Here is a 21,780-nt window from a genome sequence, read left to right as displayed (position 1 = left end):
GTCTATATAAAAAAAACACCCAGTAGAGTTATTGACCCCTTCCTATTCCTAACTTCCACCCACAGAGATTCCGTAGACAACCCCTCCATGACTTCCTCCTTTTCTGCAGCCGTGACACCATCTCTGATCAGCAGGGCCACACCCCCACCTCTTGCCTCCCTGCTTGTCCTTTCTGAAACATCTAAAGCCTGGCACCTGAAGTAGCCATTCCTGCCCCTGCACCATCCAGATCTCTGTAATGGCCAAAACATCATAGCTCTAAGTGCTGATCCACGCTCTAAGTTCATCTGCTTTGTTCATAATACTCCTTGCATTAAAATAGACACCTCTCAAACCTTCAGTCTGAGGACGTACCTTCTCTATCACCTGCCTATCCTCCCTCTCGCACTGTCTCCAAGCTTTCTCTATTTGTGAGCCAACCGCTCCTTCCTCCATCTCTTCAGTTCGGCTCTCACCCCCCAGCAATTCTCGTTTAAACTCTCCCCAATGCCCTTAGCAAACCTCCCCACCAGTATATTGGTCCCCCTCGGATTCAAGTGCAACCCGTCCTTTTTGTACAGGTCACACCTGCCCCAAAAGAGGTCCCAATGATCCAGAAATCTGAATCCCTGCCCCCTGCTCCAATTCCTCAGCCACACATTTATCCTCCACCTCATTCTATTCCTATACTCACTGTCACGTGGCACAGGCAGTAATCCCAAGATTACTACCTTTGAGGTCCTGCTCTCAACCTCCTTCCTAACTCCCTATAGTCTGTTTTCAGGACCTCTCCCCCTTTCCTACCCATGTCATTGGTACCAATATGTACCACAACCTCTGGCTGTACTTGTTCCCACTTCAAGATATCATGGACACGATCAGAAACATCCTGGACCCTGGCACCTGGGAGGCAAACTACCATCCGCGTTTCTTTCCTGCGTCTACAGAATCACCTGTCTACCCCCCCCCCAACTATAGAGTCCCCCATCACTGCTGCCATCCTCTTCCTTTCCCTACCCTTCTGAGCCACAGGGCTTCTATACCAGAGGCACGGGCACTGTTGCTTCCTCCACATAGGCTGTCTCCCCCAACAGTACTCAAACAGGAGTACTTATTGTTGGAGAAATGCATTAAATTAAGGGTATTTTTTTAAAAAGTGTACTTTGACAAGCACCACAGTCTTACTTAACAGAGTAAATGAAACCACCCTCTCTACTGTCAATGAGAATTCTGCATAAATTCTATCTAGAGATGGCCACATGACTTCATTGGAAGATGATATTGCCAGACTCCTGAGTAAAGGAAAGCTGCAAAATCAGGTTTTCTTTTGCCATTGCTGTCAGAGCAACCACTTGGATAAGATCAACATTATTAGCTTCAAGTGAATCAAACAAACAACATTACTCAAGGCTGAAGGGATGCATTGTACTGTTGAACCTGGCATGTTTAAAACCTGATACAAAAATTAAAAGATACACAAGATGAACCCATGGGAAAAAAAGAGAGGATTAAAGCAATTTTTTATAGATGGTCTTCAATTCATGCTTTTACCTTGGTTTGTCAGAATAATTGTGTTCTACCTTTAACCATTCATTCTTGCTCAGACTGTATATCCAGGCATCACCTAAAAACAAACAACTTGTGCAATTAGTGAAATCTTGAAGCACACTTTTACATTAACCACAAGTATGCTGATTTACAATTTCCCTTCACCAATTCACACAGATTGAATTTTACTAACATATGGTTTCCACAATCTTCTTGTCACAGTCATGGTAATTTTATCCAGAACCTGAATACAAATATTTACAAAAAATTGAGTTGGGTGCCCAGAAAGATGCACTGCACTCTACATCTTTAAAAATGTTTCCACACAAGTTTCTATCACGAAGTGTTAACAGTTTATTTATTGAAGAGCTTGGATCTATGCAATTTTCATAAAAATAACTGCATCCATTTAATTAATAACAACAGAAACATAAATATGACTATCTCGAGGGGAAAAGACCACTTGGACCATATTACAATTTAAATGAACAGCACATCTCTAACAAATCTCTAAAAGTTCTCTGCTAGCAAATGATTAATGCAGCAAAATAAGAGTGAAACATACTTAACGGTTGTTTGTCAGTTGTGAAACCTCCAAACAGGAAGAGATGATCATTTGAGATAGTAGTGAGTGAATGCCAAGAGCGGCCAACAGGGATTTGATCGAGTGACTGTACCCTAGCAAATAAAAATTTGAAATGATAGACGATATTCTCAAAGGATCTGCAGTGATTCACTGAAAACCTGTACACTCTTGTAATCCAAAACTATATTTGCCAAAGCCCGTAACTACAGAAAGTTGTTAGCTTTAAGAATAATTGAGTGAGCGGTTTTATTTGTTCATGTAGCAGATTGTTCTTAATTTATACTCAGCAATGCCAAAATTAATGTTATAATATTTTATAAATATTAACACAGCAGAATTAGATATGGAAAATAGTAAGCTCTTAAAAGTGATACTAAATCACTAAATACTTAAAATTCATATACTAGACGACATGCATTTACAGTGAGGGGGGAGGGTATCAGGTTTAAAGGACAAGTGTGGGTAACTCATTTTTAGAAATCACTGAGCCTTAAGTATCACTGTGAAGAAGCAGATTTGATAGTGGCGTTTGAGACTTTCAGTTAGGCACATGAATATGCAGGGAATAGATCCTGCACAGGTAAAAAAAAAGTTTAATTTGGTATCATATTCAGCACAGACGAGCTGGGCTGAAGGACCTGTTGCTGTGATGTTCCGTGTTCTACAATACTGCACAAATTATTTTATAAACATCTGAGTTACTAATTTTAAGGCATTCTTATGCATCTTTGAATGCTAATGGAAACAGTTGGATAAGTTATCTTTTAAGAATAATATAATTTAATAATTGAAAAAATAACATGGTTCTCTGAATAGAAACATAGAAATATAGAAACATAGAAAATAGGTGCAGGAGTAGGCCATTCGGCCCTTCGAGCCTGCACCGCCATTTATTATGATCATGGCTGATCATCCAACTCAGAACCCCGCCCCAGCCTTCCCTCCATACCCCCTGACCCCCGTAGCCACAAGGGCCATATCTAACTCCCTCTTAAATATAGCCAATGAACTGGCCTCAACAGTTTCCTGTGGCAGAGAATTCCACAGATTCACCACTCTCTGTGTGAAGAAGTTTTTCCTAATCTCGGTCCTAAAAGGCTTCCCCTCTATCCTCAAACTGTGACCCCTCGTTCTGGACTTCCCCAACATCGGGAACAATCTTCCTGCATCTAGCCTGTCCAATCCCTTTAGAATCTTATACATTTCAATCAGATCCCCCCTCAATCTTCTAAATTCCAACGAGTACAAGCCCAATTCATCCAGTCTTTCTTCATATGAAAGTCCCGCCATCCCAGGAATCAATCTGGTGAACCTTCTTTGTACTCCCTCTATGGCAAAGATGTCTTTCCTCAGATTAGGGGACCAAAACTGCACACAATACTCCAGGTGTGGTCTTACCAAGGCCTTGTACAACTGCAGTAGTACCTCCCTGCTCCTGTACTCGAATCCTCTCGCTATAAATGCCAGCATACCATTCGCCTTTTTCACTGCCTGCTGTACCTGCATGCCCACTTTCAATGACTGGTGTATAATGACACCCAGGTCTCGTTGCACCTCCCCTTTTCCTAATCGGCCACCATTCAGATAATAATCTGTTTTCAGCAAAATTATTAGGTTTATGAACGAGAAACTTCAGGAAGTTCTAAACGTAATGGTCAGTCGGTAGTTTTCAGCCACTGTGATGATGGCAGCTTTATAAATGGCCACACCACTCTAGAGTGAAAACACAACTTGGTTTCCTGCATTCAAACGATTGGTCACATGTAGATGTCAGGTGGAGATTAAACAAACTTGGGTGGGACGCTCTGGAGGTCTCAATAGCCTATAGAGTAAAAGGCTCACAAAGAGTTCACTTTAATAAGTTCCATGAGGCACTCAATGGCTGAGACTATCACACAAAGAAACTGTTGGCATTTTCATCCACAGAGGTGCTCCTATAAGCAACTTAAGGCTGAAAGAAAATCTCAGGCACATCATTCTGTGGCCACTTTATTAGTTACACATGCTCATTAATACAGATATCTAACCAGCCAATCCTGGCAGCAATTCAAAGCATAAAAGTTAAGTCAAGAGGTTTAATTTTCGTTCAAACCCAAAAAAAAATAACAAGGTTTTGACCATAGAATGATTGTTAGTGCCAGACTACTGATCTCCTGGGATTTTCACACATAGTCTCTAGAGTTTAGAGAGAATGGTGCGAAAAGCAAAAACATCCAGTGAGTGGCAGTTCTGTGGGCAAAAGCACCTTGTTATTGAGAGAGATCAGAGGAGAATGGTCAGACTGGTTCAAGCTGACAGGAAGACACTAGTAACTTAAGTAACCATGTGTTACAACAGTGGTGTGCAGAAGAGCATCTCTGAATGCACAGCTCGAAGCTTGAAAAGTAAGGGCTACAGAAGACTATGAACATACATTCAGTGGCCATTAGGCACAGGAAGTACATAATAAAGTGGCCACTGAGTGTATATTGAGGTTGAGGAAGCTGGGGAAACGTGGTGGTAACTAATTCAGCAATTAACTATCATGTAAAATAGCAGTTCCCAGTTCCGAGTACACCAATTTCCTCATGGGAGGAGGAAAAGGGATAGTTTACAGATGGTGGCAAGATTTTCATAATATTGAACAATTTCATTAGTAGCAAAAATACATAAACATTTACTTAATGCCCTAGCTGCCCCAGACAAAGCAGTTATTGAGAGTGCCCAAAACACCCCCAAATCCTCAGGAGGAGTGCTTTGTAACATCAACAGCAGCTTTTTTTGGGGTGGGGGTTGAGGGCGGCGTGGGAGTGTTAGTTGATCAGTATTCTTGACTGTGAGAGTGTAGAGTTTAGTAAGGGTTGGAAATCACTTGTAAAATACAAAATAAATTACATACACTTCATTCCATTCCCATCTGTCCAAGTCAAGGTAATAGAGATCATTGGTCCTGACATCCTTAAATAGAAATGGTGGGAAAGAAGTACATGAGTGAATGTTGATTTATAAATGACACAATGCAATGTTTTGTTACTGGAATAGACGTATCCCTTGAGAAAAACTTGCAATGGAAAATTTTGATTTAAATTGTCTGTTACTTCAATGCAAAGTTAACTTTACTACTTCATAGTTTCTTTCATTGTACAGATATACAATGAGTGCAGAGAAGAAAGTAAGGATTATCCACAGTGGAAAGAAACACATTTATATGCTATCAATGCTATACATTGGCAGCCAAGCTGCACTAATAGTGCGGGAAAGAATACTTAATGAAAGTGTTCAATCACTCTCCTAACTTGTGATCTGTAGAAAGGGGTAATGCTTTGGGTTATGAAAAGGCACATTCACTTGCAGTAGAATAACTAATTTTTTTGACTTAGGTAGTCACTTTCAGGTTTTTAGTATTGACTTCCCTGGATGTTAAAGATGGAGTATTCAACAATATGACACTATTGAATGTTGAAGATAGATAGTTGGACTCCCTCTGTACTGAGCACTGGTGTAGCATATATAATGCTGGTCAGAGGCAGGTACAGTGACAATATTCAAGTATTTCGACAGCAGTTGAGTGGCAGAATGCTACAGGTTACGTGCTGGGAAATGGGATTAGAACTGACGGCTGGCATACAAACAGTGGTCTGAACAACCTGTTCCCATGTCGTATGACACTATAGCAAACCAGTAGATGTGGTGTATTTGGACTTGGAAATCTTAGATTAGATGCCACGCAGGAGACTACTGGACAGAATAACATTTTAAGATACCCAAATTCTAGTTGGGAGATCCACTTGGGTTATATTCTTAATTTGTTTTAATGTAGCAGATTTGATGCAACCAAGTGGCTTGCTAGATCATTTCAGAAGAGAGTTAAAAATTAAAATCACATTGTTGCTGATCTGGAATCATTTGTAGGACAGTCTAGTAAGGGTGCCAGATTGCCTCCCCTAAAAAGAAAAGCCTGTCTTGGGTGGACCCGACTGCAGAACCAGTGACCCATAATTACAGAATTTGTTTGAAGTGGCAACAAGAAAAAGTCATAAGAAGGGTTCAGAAGACCCTCTCAGCTGTAAAAATTGTCCTGAAATTCTATATTTCTGTTCCATGCACATTTACTAAATTGGAATTCAATTTGCTATATGCTTGTAGTTTTGAGGATCATGTACTCATTTCCATTTAATGTCAATTTTTGATCATTTAAATCAATTTAAGTTACAATACCTTGTTAAAAAAGACGTTAATCTCTAATGTCAAGAGTCTATACCACGACTCACCTACGCATTTTGCAGAAATCCTGGTGTTTAGAATATTGGCAATAAGCTTAAAATATCAACAGCATCTTTTACTCCACTGTCCTCCCCTTAGGCTTCTAAATCGAAGTGCTGAACTTGTGCCAGTTCAAAGCAGGCACAAATGCAACAGCCCCATTTAAATGAATGGGACAAATGCAAGGGAAGACTTAGTTTGTAAAACTTAAGCTCTATTAAATACTTCTAAGTGTGTTTGCTTTTAGGAACAGATCTTTTAAAAAATATTTTTTATTTAGCTAAAGAACATGAAAAGAACTGTGTGGGGAGTGAGCAGTGGGTGAAACAGGGATGAGGATGGTGCAGGGTGGCTCTCATTGGTTGTCAGGACTAACATTAGACTGCACTGCTGCTGTTTGTAGTAGTAACATCATCTAAAGGCAGGCAGCAGGCCAGTAATGTTCGGATAGCTGAAGATCTGCCCAAAATTTCCACCAAGTGCAATGCTTCCAATGTTTTCATTATAAATATTACAGAATCAACTCAATATTTTGCTGGAAGGTTAATCAAATAACGTACCTGATATCTTCCTCCAAATACGTAACCGCGGTTCCCAACTGTTGCACAAGCATGAGCTGCTCTAGGTGTGGGGGGCTTTCCCTATTTAATACAATAGTACACATTATGACCTACTACCACTGAAAGAATAGTACTGCTATTTTGGGGAGCTATTGGGTGCTGGTGAAATCATTCTAACCAAATAAATGTTACACAGTAGAAAATACTGCAACAGACTAATTGTGCAAAGAAAAACAGATGAGAAATAAAACTCAAAAGTGCTGGAAATGCAGATGCAGCTCAGTCAGCATCTCTGGATAGAGAAATAGAGTGAATGTTTTCAAGTCTTTCATTGGAATGCAGAAATGAGTCAAAAGACGCCTAAATGGTCCATGCCAACTTTGTTGCCTAGTGAGCAAGTCTCATTCTACTCGTGTTTGGCCCACAACCTCTTCCATCCTAAATCTTCCAACAATTTTTTTCTGCACTCATTCTAGCTTGACAACTTCTGTCCTATAACAGAGACCAAAATTGTACATAACCAAGTTTAGCCTCACCAATATCTTATAAAACTGCGACAACTTCCCAGCTCCTATACTCGGTGCCCTGACTGACAAAGTCTAGTGTGCTAAATATCACCTTCACCAGCATATCTGCCTGTGAAGCCACTTTCAATGAACTATGCACTTGTAACTCCTTGGTCGCTCTATCATAACAATCTCTCAGACCCTACAATTCACTGTACCAAGCCCTATACTGGCTTCATCTCCGAAAATGCAATACCTCACATTACTCTAGATTGAAAGCCACTTGGCAATTCTCAGCCCACATAACTAGACGACCAATATCCCTCTACTTTTTCATAGTTTTCTAACATCTACACCACCCGTTTCAGTATCATTCTCAAACTTAGTGACCATGTCTTGTATATTCACATCCAAATCATTTATATAAATTACAAAGGTCCCACCACCATCACCTGTTACACACCAGTAGCATAGGTCTCCAGTCTGAGGAACAACCCTTAACTATCGCCCTCTGCTTCCTATCACTAAGCCAATACGCTACCTCCCCACCCCACCCCATGTTCCCTCGCAAAAAACCTTCCAGATTAGCCTGCCATGAGGGACCTTGTCAAAGGTCTTTTAAGGTCCATATAGATAACATCCACTCCCTACCCTAATCCATGCTCTTGGTCACCTTCTTTAAGAAATATGAGATTTGCAGACACATAACTTCCCACACACAAAGTTGGGATGTCCCGGATCAGAACCGGTCTCTCCAAACAGTGGTGGATTGTCTCTCAGAATCCCCTTACCCACCACCAACATCAAACTCACTGGCCTTAAGTACAGTGTGTTAGTTTTCTAGATTTTTCCTGGTTCTGATGACTAGGAAACACCAACTCAGTTTATCTCCTCACAGATGCGGTCTGCCATCCTGTGTATTTTCAGAATCTTCTGTCCCTACCCTCCCCCCATAGCTACTGTTTTTATGCATTTTTAAAAGAATGGATACCTTTGTAAGGGGCTGGGACCATGTAAAAGTTTCAAGATCAATAATGTGGACGTGATTATTCCAGCCTCTTGGATGACTTGCATTCTGAAACAAACATTAACAGTTTCAACCTACTGTTTAGTGACACAAAGGAAGACATTCTCAAAATAACATAAAGAACTATTTACCCAAAATGATGATTCATCAAATTCAAATGATCCATGGCATTTCTCTTGAGGTTGATAACCATAGCCACCAAAGAAAATCACTCTGGAAGAAAAATTAGCAGTAATTACAATGAGATAGGCAAAGCAGGTGAGGCAGGATAGAATTTATAAAGTCACCATTTTTCGATCAGCAGTCTCATTGCTCCAACAATCAAGGTTCAATCCCGACCTCCTGGTGCCTCAAAGTGAAGTTTGCATGTTCTCCCTTTGACAACACAGTCTTCCTCCTACAGTTCAATAAGTTAACAGGTCTGTAGGTTAATTGCCCTGAATGTCTAGAATCTAGGCATGAACTGATAGGAATGCTGGGAGGATGAGGGTAAAAATGGGTAATTGATGGGCACAGACATAGTGGGCCGAAGTATCTGTTTCTGTATCTGTTAATGACCATGAAAAGGATAATTGATTCCTTTCTATTAATCTATTCATGACCATGAAAGATCAATAAATTTATTGATTTTTTTCCCCCCATACTGACAAATGTTATACCAATGCCGTCATCGTCTTAAACCCATCAAATATAACCCTACTGGGCTATCGGCCATCAGTAGCAGCTTGCCAGAATCTTCTGTCCTGGGCCAGTCTTTCAAGATTGCCCATGTGTAGCTCATCTTTTTGGTGTAACCTTCCTTCCCTAGGGATGAGGTGTTTGGAGTTTTGTTGCGTTTCTGTATCACTGCGATTTTATGGGATGGGATTGCTAGCCCCATGCCCAGTCCTCCTGCTTTCACAGCTGGGCTTGGGACAGTCAAAGATGCAGTTTTATACCAATGCAATAAATGAATAAATAGGATTTTGTTTTTAAGATTTTCAAAATTTTGTTACCATGTCGCCGTGTTGTCAATCTTCAGTGAGTATCCTTTGCTCTCACCTTTGCTATTACATGAAATTTTCATAGAAACATAGAAAACCTACAGCACAATACAGGCCCTTCGGCCCACAAAGCTGTGCCGAACATGTCCCTACCTTAGAACTACCTAGGCTTTACCCGCAGCCCTCTAAGCTCCATGTACCCATACAGGAGTCTCTTAAAAGACCCTATCATTTCCACCTCCACCACCGCCGCCGGCAGCCCATTCCACACACTCACCACTCTTTGCGTAAAAAATCTTACCCCTGACATCTCCTCTGTACCTACTTCCAAGCACCTTAAAATTATGCCCTCTCGTGCTAACCATTTCAGCCCTGGGGAAAAGCCTCTGACTACCCACACGATCAATGCCTCTCATTATCTTGTACACCCCTATCAAGTCACCTCTCATCCTCCATCGCTCCAAGGAGAAAAGGCCGAGTTCACTCAACCTATTCTCATAAGGCATGCTCCCCAATCCAGGCAACATCCTTGTAAATCTCCTCTGCACCCTTTCTATAGTTTCCACATCCCTCCCGTAGTGAGGTGACCAAAACTGAGCACAGTACTCCAAGTGGGGTTTGACCAGGTCCTATATAGCTGCAACATTACCTTTCGGCTCTTAAACTCAATCCCATGATTGATAAGGGCCAATACACCGTCTGCTTTCTTAACCACAGAGTCAACCTGCGCAGCAGCTTTGTGTGTCCTATGGACTCGGACCCCAAGATCCCTCTGATCCTCCACACTGCCAAGAGTCTTACCATTAATGCTATAAATTTCCTAAATTGACTGGACTTTAGTTTCCAAAAAAAAAATCTAAGAATCTTTAAATCAACAATTTTTATCATACCTTTAGATTTCTTTCATTTTGGAGACAATTGTGTATTTTTAATATGTTATTTACCTTATGCATTTACTAAAATCATCCTGCTTAACAAATATGAAGAATTAACTGAAAACAGATTGAATCTTTCTGGAACTTATCTTGGGGTCTTCATGTTCACTTATTTATTCAAAAGGTCAAAGTAGTAATTACAATAAAGTCACATTCAACCAAAACATCACATACACTTGGTGCCCACTTTATTAGGTACATCTATACACCTGCTCATTAATACAAATATCTAATCAGCTAATTATGGCAGCAACTCAGTGCATAAAAGCATTCAGACATATCAATAGGTTCAGCCCTTATTCAGATGGTTGATCTGAACAGGGAAGAAATGTGATCTAAGTGACTTTGACCACAGAACTATTGTTGGTACCAGAATGATCTCCTGGGATGTTCACACACAACAGTCTCTAGGGCTTACAGAGAATGCAGCAAGAAACAAAAACATCCAGTATCAGTTCTGTGGATGAAAACACTGTTAATGAGAGCGTGTCACTGGTTCAAGCTGACAGGAAGGCAACAGTAACTCAAATAACTACGTGTTGCAACAGTGGTGCACAGAAGAGCATCTCTGCATGCACAACGCATTGAACCTTGAAATGAGTGGGCTACAGCAGCAGAAGATTCAAGATTCATTTATCATCAAAGAATGTATAAATTATACAACCTTGAGATTTGCTTGCTCACAGGTAGCCACAAAGCAAGAAACCCAAAAGAATCCAATTAAAGAAAAAAAATAAAAATAAAAGTAAAAGACCAAGGCTATGTGAAAGAGAAAGAAAAAAAAAATCATCCAAACAATTGAAGCGAACAACAACAGCATTCCCAACCAAAACTGAGCCCTCAGATCTGAACCCCAGAGCAGCCCGGAGTAGGCCCAAAGCCTTGCTAGTCAGTTCATATTAGTGGGCACAGAGCACAGCAGCCGGGGCAGTCTTCATAGCCTCGGCACTATGGAGGGAGGGGTGACCTTCGCAGAGAGCAAGTGAGGTCGGTTCTCGTCCCAACCGACACCCTTTTCAGTCTATCTGGGCGGGCGTTTGAATTGAGCCAACAACAGAACAGCGAAAGGCCCCACACCCTGGATAAAGGAGTGAAGATTTTGTGCAGTGAGCAAAATCGGCTCTCACCTTCGATCTGGGCTGGCATTTAAATTGACCACACTGGGTTCCACTCCTGTACCTAATAAAGTGGCCAAACTTTATTATAAAAGTTGCTGGTGAACCTAGCAGGCCAGGCAGCATCTCTAGGAAGAGGTGCAGTCGACGTTTCAGGCCAAGACCCTTCGTCAGGACTGCACCTCTTCCTAGAGATGCTGCCTGGCCTGCTGCATTCACCAGCAACTTTTATTAGTGTTGCTTGAATTTCCAGCATCTGCAGAATTCCTGTTGTTTGCAAACTTTATTATACTTGTTTAGAATATGCATAATTACTATTAGGACTTCTCCAATTCACACTGTTCATCATCTCTATCTGTTGATTAATCATGTACTCACTTGTTCTTGTACACCCAGCAGCCAAGCTTATCTTTGGGTGTTGGTCGCATTCCTTTGAAGTTTTCTATTCTCTGCCAATGCAGTATTCTGTCTTTGGATCTCAGATTTAACATATATAACTACAGAGAGATGAAAAAGTAGTATATTAGGCTGAAGCCTACTTTATGGCATTGATGTCAAATGATTTAAATGAGAACAATGCAATTAAAAAAACTCAAATCTGTAATCTCAATCAATAATAATAACATTAAAGGTATTATCACTTCTTCCTGTCCAGATTTTTGAGAACATAACAATCATATTATAGTGGTTACTGCTATATGATAGGACAGCAACAAGGGACAAATTTTACCTATAAAATATATCCAAATAGGAAGACTCTGGGCAAGTATACAAAAAAAATACAGCTACCACTATTCTATAGTTTAACCTATAGCTATATCACCCTATAGTTTAAAACTTGGTTATTAATAGGATATTAACTGCCGATGTTCAGCTATTAGAGAAACTACATGCTCTGGTGCACAATTCTAGGACAAGAGGAAATAATTTTAAATGAGAGCCAGACCATTCAAGGGGAATTTCACACAGAGGGAAATGTGGAATTCTCTCAGCATATGGCCCTAGCCTCACCACCAAACAATTTATGCCTCTACTTTCTGTCATGTAATCTGTTGTGATAATGTGCTGTTAAGATTACAAGACCACCCTGTGCGTCAATGAGAGTGGTGCCTCCTTCCCTGAAAGGCTGAATGCCTTCTATATACAATTTGATATAATGAATAATGTGACATAGAGGAAAAGACCCTCTCCCTCAAAGAACGGGCACCCTGTCTGGCCACAGCCGAGGAGGTGAGGAGGATCCTAGCCAGGGTAAACCCACACATAGCTGTGGGGCTGGACAACATATCTGGTCAACTCCTGAGGAACTGTGCGGCTCTGCTAACAGAGGTCTTAATGGACATCTTTAACATCTTTGCAACAGTCTACTGTACCTCCAGGCTTCAAGGCAACCACCATCATCCTGTTGTCCAAGAAAGTGACAGTAACAGGCCTAAGTGATTACTGCCCAGTGGCAAGGATTTCAACAATCATTAAGTGTTTTGAGTGGCTGGTAATGGATCATATCAATTGGCCAGAAGCATTGTAAATGAAGGGCAGGATGCACTTCAACTACAGCCGAGCATTCAATACCATCATCCCCTCAAAACTAATCAATAACCTTGGCCTCAATATCTCCTTATGCAATTGGATCCTCGATTTCCTCACTTGCAGATCAATAACATCTCCTCCATAATCTCCATCAGCACAAGTGCACTACAAGGCTATGTGCTTAGTCTCCTGCTCTACTCTCTTAGTCTCTCTTTACACTGCGTGCCTAAGCACAGCTCCAATGCCCTATTCAAGATCACTGTTAACACCACTGTCGTAGGCTAAATCAAAGGTGATGATGAATCAGCATATAGGGAAGAGACTGAAAATCTGGCTGAGCGGTGCCAAAACACCAACCTCTCACTCAATGTCAGCAAGACCAAGGAGCCGATTATTGACTTCAAGAGAAGGAAACCAGAGATCATCGGAGGATCAGATGTGGAGACTCACTTTCGAGGACTATTCATCTCATGTTCTTAATATCTGTTGCTTATTTATTATTGTTTATTTCTTTTTGTATTCGACAGTTTGTTGTCTGCTATACTGCCAAGTTGGGCAGTTTTTCAGTAAATCTGTTATTGTTGTTATTCTATAGATTTATTATATTGTTGTTGTTCCTCTGTGCCTTATGGTGCATCAGGCAGCAACCTTGCCATACTTTAGCATTGTCTGTTTTTTTTAAAAAATTACGAGGCTGATTTGCTAGCTTGATGCTCAACCCAGAATGGATGGAAAGCATGCAAGGAATCAGCTGGATTCAAACCCTGGCCTTCAAGTCTGGTGCAGATATCACTACACCACCAGCCAGCCAATTTATTAAGTATGCCCATAAGAAAATGAATCTCAGGGTTGTATGTACTTTGATAATAAATTTACTTTGAACTTTGAGGTATTGTTGAGGATCCCTACCATCCATTGCACAATCTCTTTGGCCACTACTGTCAGGAAGGAGGTTCTGGAGCAGCAGGACTAGGACTGCCAGACTGGGTAACAGCTTCTTCCCCCAAGCTGAGAAACTAATGAATACCCTGCCACCACTAAGGTCGTATCACTAGGGTACTGTTTACCTGTGCTGTACTCTTTACATGCATTTTGAATGATATTTTATTAACTTATTTGTGATAATTTTTGTTTTATGTGCTGTCTGTGATATACCATACGTCTTGTGGGTGCACTGTAGTTTGGAGGAATTTGTTTCATTTGGTTGTATATACAAACGTACATACAGTAGATGATGATAAACTTGAACATCTGAGAAGAGCTGGAGAATGGACATCAATACTCACAACCTTCTACTGAATGTGCAGTTGAGAACATCCTAATGTGCTGCACCTCTGCATGGTGTGAAAACTGTACTGCAATGGACAGGAAGGCTCTACAATGAGCAGCTAAAGCTACCCAATACATTACTGACACCAGCCTTCCCACCATGAAGGACATATAAAAGTGTTGGAAAAAGGCCAGCAAAAATCCTGAAGGATTCCACCCACCCAGCTCATGGTTATCAGAGGAGAGGCTACACAGCCTCTATGCTAGGACCACCACAATCAAAAACAGTTACTTACCCCAAGTTGTCAGGCTGATCATTAACTTACCCACCACCACTACTTTATCATTTCCTGGCAGTCATCTGAGGTACAGATACTCCTGCACTTAGTGTCACTTTACATACATACAAAACATATACAAGCCATTCTTATGTATTAACATTGTGCTTTATTACTGTGTTCTCAGCTGCATCAGATCCAAAGTAACAATCATTGTGTTCTTAACAGTCTTGAATCTTGAACAGAAGGTGCAAGCCATATGACCGTCTGTTTTTAAATATAAGTGTGCATGTGTTAATGCTTTTTAAAAATCAGTTTTCTCACAATATTAAAAAACAATAGTTAATCACAGCAGCATTCTAACTCAGTAAATTTAAAACTACCTCATTTGAGTTGCCTATGGCATAATGCCCTCCAAACAAATACAGCACTCCATCCACACAAGCTGCACAACTTCCTGACATGGACTGAGGAACATCACCCGTTGTGAATTTCTTCTTCCTGTGAGGAAATAATGTTACTATTAATAGGTATTCATTTGGCAAGAAAGGTTTTTCATGATCACTTCAGAGAGGCTGCTCTCAAATGAAAGATACAGTGTTCTCCTTTCCTTATCTGTGTTTAGATACCTGTCCACTGAAAAACACTATTGCAGAATTGAATCCAGCTTTCACTGTTTTCCTCTCATCCAGATCCTACAATTCTTCACCAGTCAAGAGCTACATGGAGGGGAATAAACAGTCAAGTGTGGGCCAAAACCCTACACTGGGACTGGAAAGAACAGGGCAGAAGTCAGAACAAGGCGGTGGGGGGAGGGGAAAGAGTACATGCTGTCAGGTGATAAGTGAGATTAGGTGAGGGGAAGGGGGTGGGGGCAAGTAAGAAGATGCATGGATAAGTAGAAAAGATAAAGAGCCGAAGAGGAACCAGAGCGAGGTGATGGCCAGATGAGAAGGGGTAGAGGGTAACCAGAATATGAAATGGGAAAAACGAGGATGATGGTATTGCTGTTGTAGTCTGGTGGATTGACCTCTATAAGACAGAGGCCAAATGGTAACTCTCAGACACCTCTACTTACTTCTTGTACAGGACCACTGAGGAGCACCAGGCCATTGTCCTGTGCACAGTCACCAATCTCTTGACTGTGGAAATCTCCTATCCACTGGCACCAACCTCAGTTCCCGTACCCTGCAGTTAGTTTCTATATCTTACAAACCTATCTGTCCCAATAGGCCCATTGTTTAGGCCTGCTCCTGTCCCACTGAACTCCTGTTTGCATACCTCGACTCCATTTTGTCTCCCTTGGTTCAGCGCCTTTCTACTCACAGGTATAGCTACAATATTTCACATGCTCTTTATCACGTCCAGAACCCGGCATGGATTATCTTATTTTTACTTTGGGGATACAGTTAGCCCTCCTTATCCGCGAGGGATTGGTTCCAGGATCCCTCGCGGATACCAAAAAACGCGAATGCTCAAGTCCCTTATTCAACCTGTCTCAATGTGGTGGACCTTAGGACCTAGCGGAACCCCGGACCCGCACCTGTCTCAGTGCGTTGGGCATTAGGACCCGGCGGCGGAGCTCTGAATCTGCAGTGTTTCTGTTCAGGAAAATAATCACGATCACGATTTAAAATAAAGTGGAAATAATAAAGCGATCAGAAAGAGGTGAAACGCCATCAGTCATTGGAAAAGTGTTAGGCTAAACTCAGTCAACGATCGGAACAATTTTAAAGAATAAAATGAGAAAGGCCCTGCTCGATTAAAGCTACAATTATTATGCAACAACGCAGTGGTTTAATTATTGGGGTTTGGGTTTCTGATCCTCCACATCAACCCGGCAGGGATGGACAGCGCGCTCAGGAGTGGTCTGTCACTGGATTGAACTTGGGAACGATCTGTCACTGGATCGAACTCGGGAACTTCTGTTCCCGAGCCCAGCACTGAAACATATGTTTCTTAAGTATTTTATATGCATAGAAAGGTAAAATATATACTATATACTAAGGCAAACGTTTGACTAACTGACGCTAAATAATACCGAATGTACCTATTCCGACTTAGTAAGAGAACTTACTTTTTTTTCCCCCCGATCCCGATCTACGATAATCCACGCACATCCTCCCATATACTTTACATCATCTTTAGATTACTTATAATACCTAATACAATGTAAATGCTATGTAAAATAGTTGTTATACTGCATTGTTTAGGGAATAATGACAAGAAAAAAAAGTCTGCACATGCTCGAACAGCAAGTGCTGGAAGAGCACTTCCGGGTCTTCTCGATTCGCGGTTGGCTGAATTTGCGCCTGCGGAACTCACGGATAAGGAGGGCCGATTGTACTCAGCCCCTACATACTTCCATCCCTCATCAGGAAGGCCTTAAAGCTCTCTGCTTCTTATACCCAACACACCTAACTAGTTCCCCTCCATCTGGCAAAACTGGTTCTTACCTTCAATTTCTCTTCCGGCTTCCCACTTTCTTTAAATCAAAACAGTAGCCATGGGCCCCAGCCATGCCTGACTTTGTCAGCTACATGGAACAGACAATATTCCAGACCTACACTGGGAATACCCATAACTCTTGGTATTGCTTCCTGCACCCACACTGAGCTTGTCAACTTCAGCAACTTTGCCTGCAACTTCCACCCTGCGCTCAAACTTACCTGGTCCGCTTCTGACACTTCCCTCTCCTTTCTCGATCTCCCTCATCTCTGGAGATGGGCTATCCACTGGCATCTTTTACAAACCTATTGACCCTCAGTTATCTTGACTATACCTCCTCCCAACCTGTCACTTGTAAAAAATACTATTCCCTTTTCTCAGTTTCTCCATCTCCGCATCTGTTCTCAGGAATGGTGGTTTTCCCTTCCCCCACCATCAATGCTACCTTTACTCACATCTTCTCCATTTCCCAGACATCTACATTTACTTCATCCTCCCGCTGTCATAACAAAGATGGGTTCCCCTTGTCCTCAACTTTCATCCCACAGGCCTCTGTATCCAGCACACCATTCTCAGCCATGCCCACCAGTAAGCAGATCGTTACCTTCCTCCTCACCCTTTCTGTGGGGATCACTTTCTATCTGATTCCCTTGCCCACTTGTTCCTCCCAACTTATCTCCATCCTGGTGCTTATCCCTGCAGCCATGCCAAGTGCTGCACCTGCCCCTACACCTCATCCCTCACCACCATTCAGGGCCCACATCAGTTCTTCCAGATGAGACCTGACACATATTGGGGTTCTGTCAAGTATCTTCGCTCTATAAGCCACAAAACAGGTTGTTTCTCCTGATAGCAACCCAATAGGAGTCACTCCCTTTCTTTTCTCTACTCATCTCCCTTCGATGTTACTTTAAACAAGTTTGATTTCTAATTTTTCCTGCTTTTGATCAACCTGTTCTGGTGCTGCTGAGTATTTCCATCATTTTCTGGAATTATTTCAAATTAAGCACTAGCTATTCTTTAGCTTGGCAATGAGTGTACTGTCTGTTCACAAGTCACAACATTAAGCAACTCAAGTAATTCAATATCTGTTCAGGTTTTTAAAGAAAAAAATCAATGTGTAAAATATTAATAGAAAGATCAAAACATTCCATTGTCCAGTTTCCATGTTATAGATCCAAAGTTCTTCTCTTGGCAAATAGAAATCATGATAGCCTCGAATTGCAGCATTCTGCAAATAAAATGAAAAACAATTCAGGAAAAACAACAAGACAGTGATGACATTTAGTGCTCACACACAGAGGCAGTCACAGAGAGATGCATCATGGGCAGAGGCCCTATGGTCCTCCAAGACCATGTCATCTACACTAATCCTGTCTTTTTTATTCCCACTTTTTAAAAAATTAATTTCCTCTGGTTTCCTCATCGCTGACCTACACACCAAGGTCAATTTACAATACCCAATTAACCTACCATCTATTAGATGCTGAAGGAACCAGAGCACCCGGAGGGAACCCACATGATCACAAGGAAAACATGCAAACTCCACACAGATGGTACCCAAGATCAGGATTGAACCTGGATCTCCGGTACTTCTTCGGTTGGCCCAGCAGTATACTGGTTAGTGTAATGCTTTATAGTGCCAGCTGTAAGATCAGGGTCCACGTCCACCGCTGTCTGTAAGGAGTTAGTATGTCCTCTCCGTGACCACATGGGCTTCCTCCCACATTCCAAAGACATACCAGTTAGGGTTCATAAGTTGTTGGCGTGGGCATGCTATGTTGGTGATGCAAGCATGGCAACATTTTCGGGCTGCCCAAAAACATTGAGGATTGCTTTGGTCATTGACACAGGCCAACTATTCTGATGTACATGTGACAAGCTCATCTTTAATCTTTACCTCTGCTATCTGTGCCACTGTCACATCCTCTATAAGAAAATCAGAAAAAAAAAGAAATTTAAAATAACTTGCTGGAACATACTGAGGTTCCGTATTAGCAGAATCAGAAATTCATGGCTCCAATGGTAAGAGTGAAGTTCAGACAACGTTTGGAGCATTGTGAGCAGTTTTAGGCATTGGACTCCACGGCTGTCTGTAGCAAGGAATCCCACAGGCTCACCACCCACTGGCTAAAGAAATTCATCATTCTGCTCTAAAGAGATATCCTTCTTTTCTGGGGTTGTGTCCTCTGGTCCAAGGCTCCCCCTGTACAGGAAACATCCTCTTCACAACGTTCTTATCTACACCTTTCAATATTCGATAGGTTTTGAGATCCCTCTCATTCTTCTAAGCTCTAGTGAGTACAGTCTCAGAGCCATCAAATGCTCCTCTTATATTAACCTTTTTGTTCCCAGAATAATTCTTGTCAATCTTCTGTGGATGCTGTCGAATGCCAGCAGAAGGAAAAATTTTCTGCACAGAATGGGTGGCCAATATCTGGAATTCATTAATTGAAACTGTTGCTACTGCCCAAACAAAACTTTCAAAATAAGGAACAAATTCTTTAAAGGAAAGGTTTGCAGGATTAGTGGCAAAAAAAAAGTAGACAGAGACTGTACTGGCACAGACTTGATTGTTAAATGTACTTTTCTTCTATTGTTGATAGTTTTGTGACTCTACAGAATACTTTTGAGCAAATTATTTTGACAATCTCAAGTAATCCCATCACTGCATAGATCATAGCACAGAACTGGGCCGCATCATATCTACGCAAACCTTTTCCTACACTATTTTGCTCGCTCAAGGTCTGTAACCTTCTAGACCTTGCTATTTAAGTGTTTGTCCACATATCAGATGTAGTGATTGTATCCGACTCCACAACTTCCTCACAGTGAGTTACAGATATCAACCACTTACTGTGGGGGGGAAAAAAAAACAACTTTCCTCTTAAATCCTCTTTAAAACTTCTTTCACCTTAATCCATGTTCTTGTATTTTGATACTCCTACCCTATCTATGCTTCATGTACCTCTATCAGATCATCTGGGGAAAACAAATTCAGCATATTCAATCTCTCCCTAAAACTGAAGGATTCCAATTCTGGCATCATCCTGGTGAATCTTCTCTACATTCTATTCAGCCCAACTACATCCTCTTAATTGTGTAGCAACAATATTCCAAATGTGGTCTATCCAGTGTTTTGTAAAGTTGCAACGTTTCATTCCAACTTGCCTTCTTCTCTTCCTATTGACTCATATTGTCACATATTGTCACTTCCAAGGAAATATGGTCCCTCTGCTCATCAACATGCCTTAGTGCTGTAACTTTCACTATATTCATCCTACCCCAATTTAACTTCCTAAAATGCATCATCCCAATTGGGATTACATTCTATCTGCTAGCACTCCTCCCCAACTTTCCGTCTTATCAATATTCTGCCGTATTCTTACAACAACTTCCCGCCCTATCCAGAACATCTTGTTACCTGTATACTTGCAATAATGCCTCCTACATTTCCATCCAAGTCAATATACAGTATATCATAAAGAACAAGATTTCCAAGCACTGCAGCAAATCTCTGGCTGCATCAGTATGACAGGATTTCTTTGCACAAAGCCATGTCAACATCCCTAACCAGCCACATCCTTTCCAAATGTACACATACCTGAAGATTTTCTCCAGTAATTTCCCAACGCTGATATAAAGCTCACCACCTAAATTTACCTGGCTATTCTCTGCTGTCCTTAAGTGAAGAAACATTAGCTATCCTTCAATCTTTTGGCACCTCACTTATGGGTGACTAGAAGAAAACATTTCCATCAGGACTCCAGCCATCTTCTCTTTTGCTTCCCATAGCTACCTAGTACAGATCTTATCCTGGTCAGGGGCTTAATCAACTCTCACCTGTCCCACAACATCCTATACCTCCTCCTCGATACCCACCTGCTTCAGTTTATCTACACACCTCTCTGTGAACTGATTATCTTCCATGTCACTCTCATTGGCAAATATTAGATGATAGTTATTCATTTAGGACCTTAACCCCATCACTTGGTTCTACGTATAAATTATCACTTTGATCCCCAAGGGCATCTACTCTTTCTCAGACTAGCCTCATTTCTGATAACACAGAGAATTTCTGTAAAATACTCTAACTGAAATAATATCATTTGCTTTATTTTACACTATGTCCTTTTATCTCAACTCACAACTAATTAGCCCATAAGTACAATTGCAAATATGATCTGGATTGCCTGAATTTATTTTAAAGAGGTAAGAAATACAAGAGAAGTAAACAGAACACTAAATTGTGTTTATTTCAAAAATTAAAACAGATGATGCAGTTCATATTATCTTACCTTATAGCCACCCAGAACGTACATATAGTTTCCATATGCTACAGCTATGTGACCACTACGTTCTTCTGGTATAGAATCATGAAAATTTGATCGTGGAATTCTAGCCCAGAAAAAATCAACATCAATTTCTTCCTCTTCATCATCATCATCGTCCTCCTCCAGTACTATATGTAGGTCTTCATTTTCATTGGCCATATTTCACAATTTCTAAACAATGAAGGAGATTATTTGAAAGTAATGCAGCTTGGCCATGTACATTTTTCAGTGGTTGCAAATAAGTTTAACAAATCGGAAGTTATATAGTTTAAATAAGAATCTTACTAACATACCTACATATAATTATGAAAACCCATTCAATTATTCAGCTTTAGTTATGTATGTCTTTGTACAGCCTGGCTAGACTTGCTTATGAAATATCCATCCAAACCTTCGTAAGTATTGGTGAAAAATGTAAACATTGAATTAGGTCACAAATA

The 21,780-nt window shown here is 41.0% G+C and overlaps 1 protein-coding gene across 2 annotated transcripts in view; it reads right to left on the bottom strand.

Moving 5' to 3' along the window:
* Positions 1 to 21,780, bottom strand: part of klhdc2 (kelch domain containing 2) — a 45,982-nt gene that overhangs the window by 14,192 nt on the left and 10,010 nt on the right. For both annotated transcript variants that reach the window (XM_063047243.1, XM_063047235.1), the window contains exons 2-11: positions 21,305 to 21,511; positions 18,154 to 18,237; positions 14,942 to 15,055; positions 11,860 to 11,978; positions 8,580 to 8,661; positions 8,413 to 8,496; positions 6,916 to 6,996; positions 4,992 to 5,050; positions 2,093 to 2,205; positions 1,531 to 1,603 (exon numbers count right to left, since the gene is read on the bottom strand). In XM_063047243.1, coding sequence (XP_062903313.1) covers positions 1,531 to 1,603; positions 2,093 to 2,205; positions 4,992 to 5,050; positions 6,916 to 6,996; positions 8,413 to 8,496; positions 8,580 to 8,661; positions 11,860 to 11,978; positions 14,942 to 15,055; positions 18,154 to 18,237; positions 21,305 to 21,499 — 1,004 coding nt within the window. In that variant the 5' untranslated portion in view covers positions 21,500 to 21,511. The remainder of the gene's footprint in view (positions 1 to 1,530; positions 1,604 to 2,092; positions 2,206 to 4,991; positions 5,051 to 6,915; positions 6,997 to 8,412; positions 8,497 to 8,579; positions 8,662 to 11,859; positions 11,979 to 14,941; positions 15,056 to 18,153; positions 18,238 to 21,304; positions 21,512 to 21,780) is intronic.

Source organism: Mobula hypostoma, chromosome 1, assembly GCF_963921235.1.
Source record: "Mobula hypostoma chromosome 1, sMobHyp1.1, whole genome shotgun sequence".
In the NCBI taxonomy this organism is placed as follows: Eukaryota; Metazoa; Chordata; class Chondrichthyes; order Myliobatiformes; family Myliobatidae; genus Mobula; species Mobula hypostoma.
The sequence above is the reverse complement of the archived record's forward strand: the minus strand, read 5'-3'. Positions and strand labels throughout refer to the sequence as shown.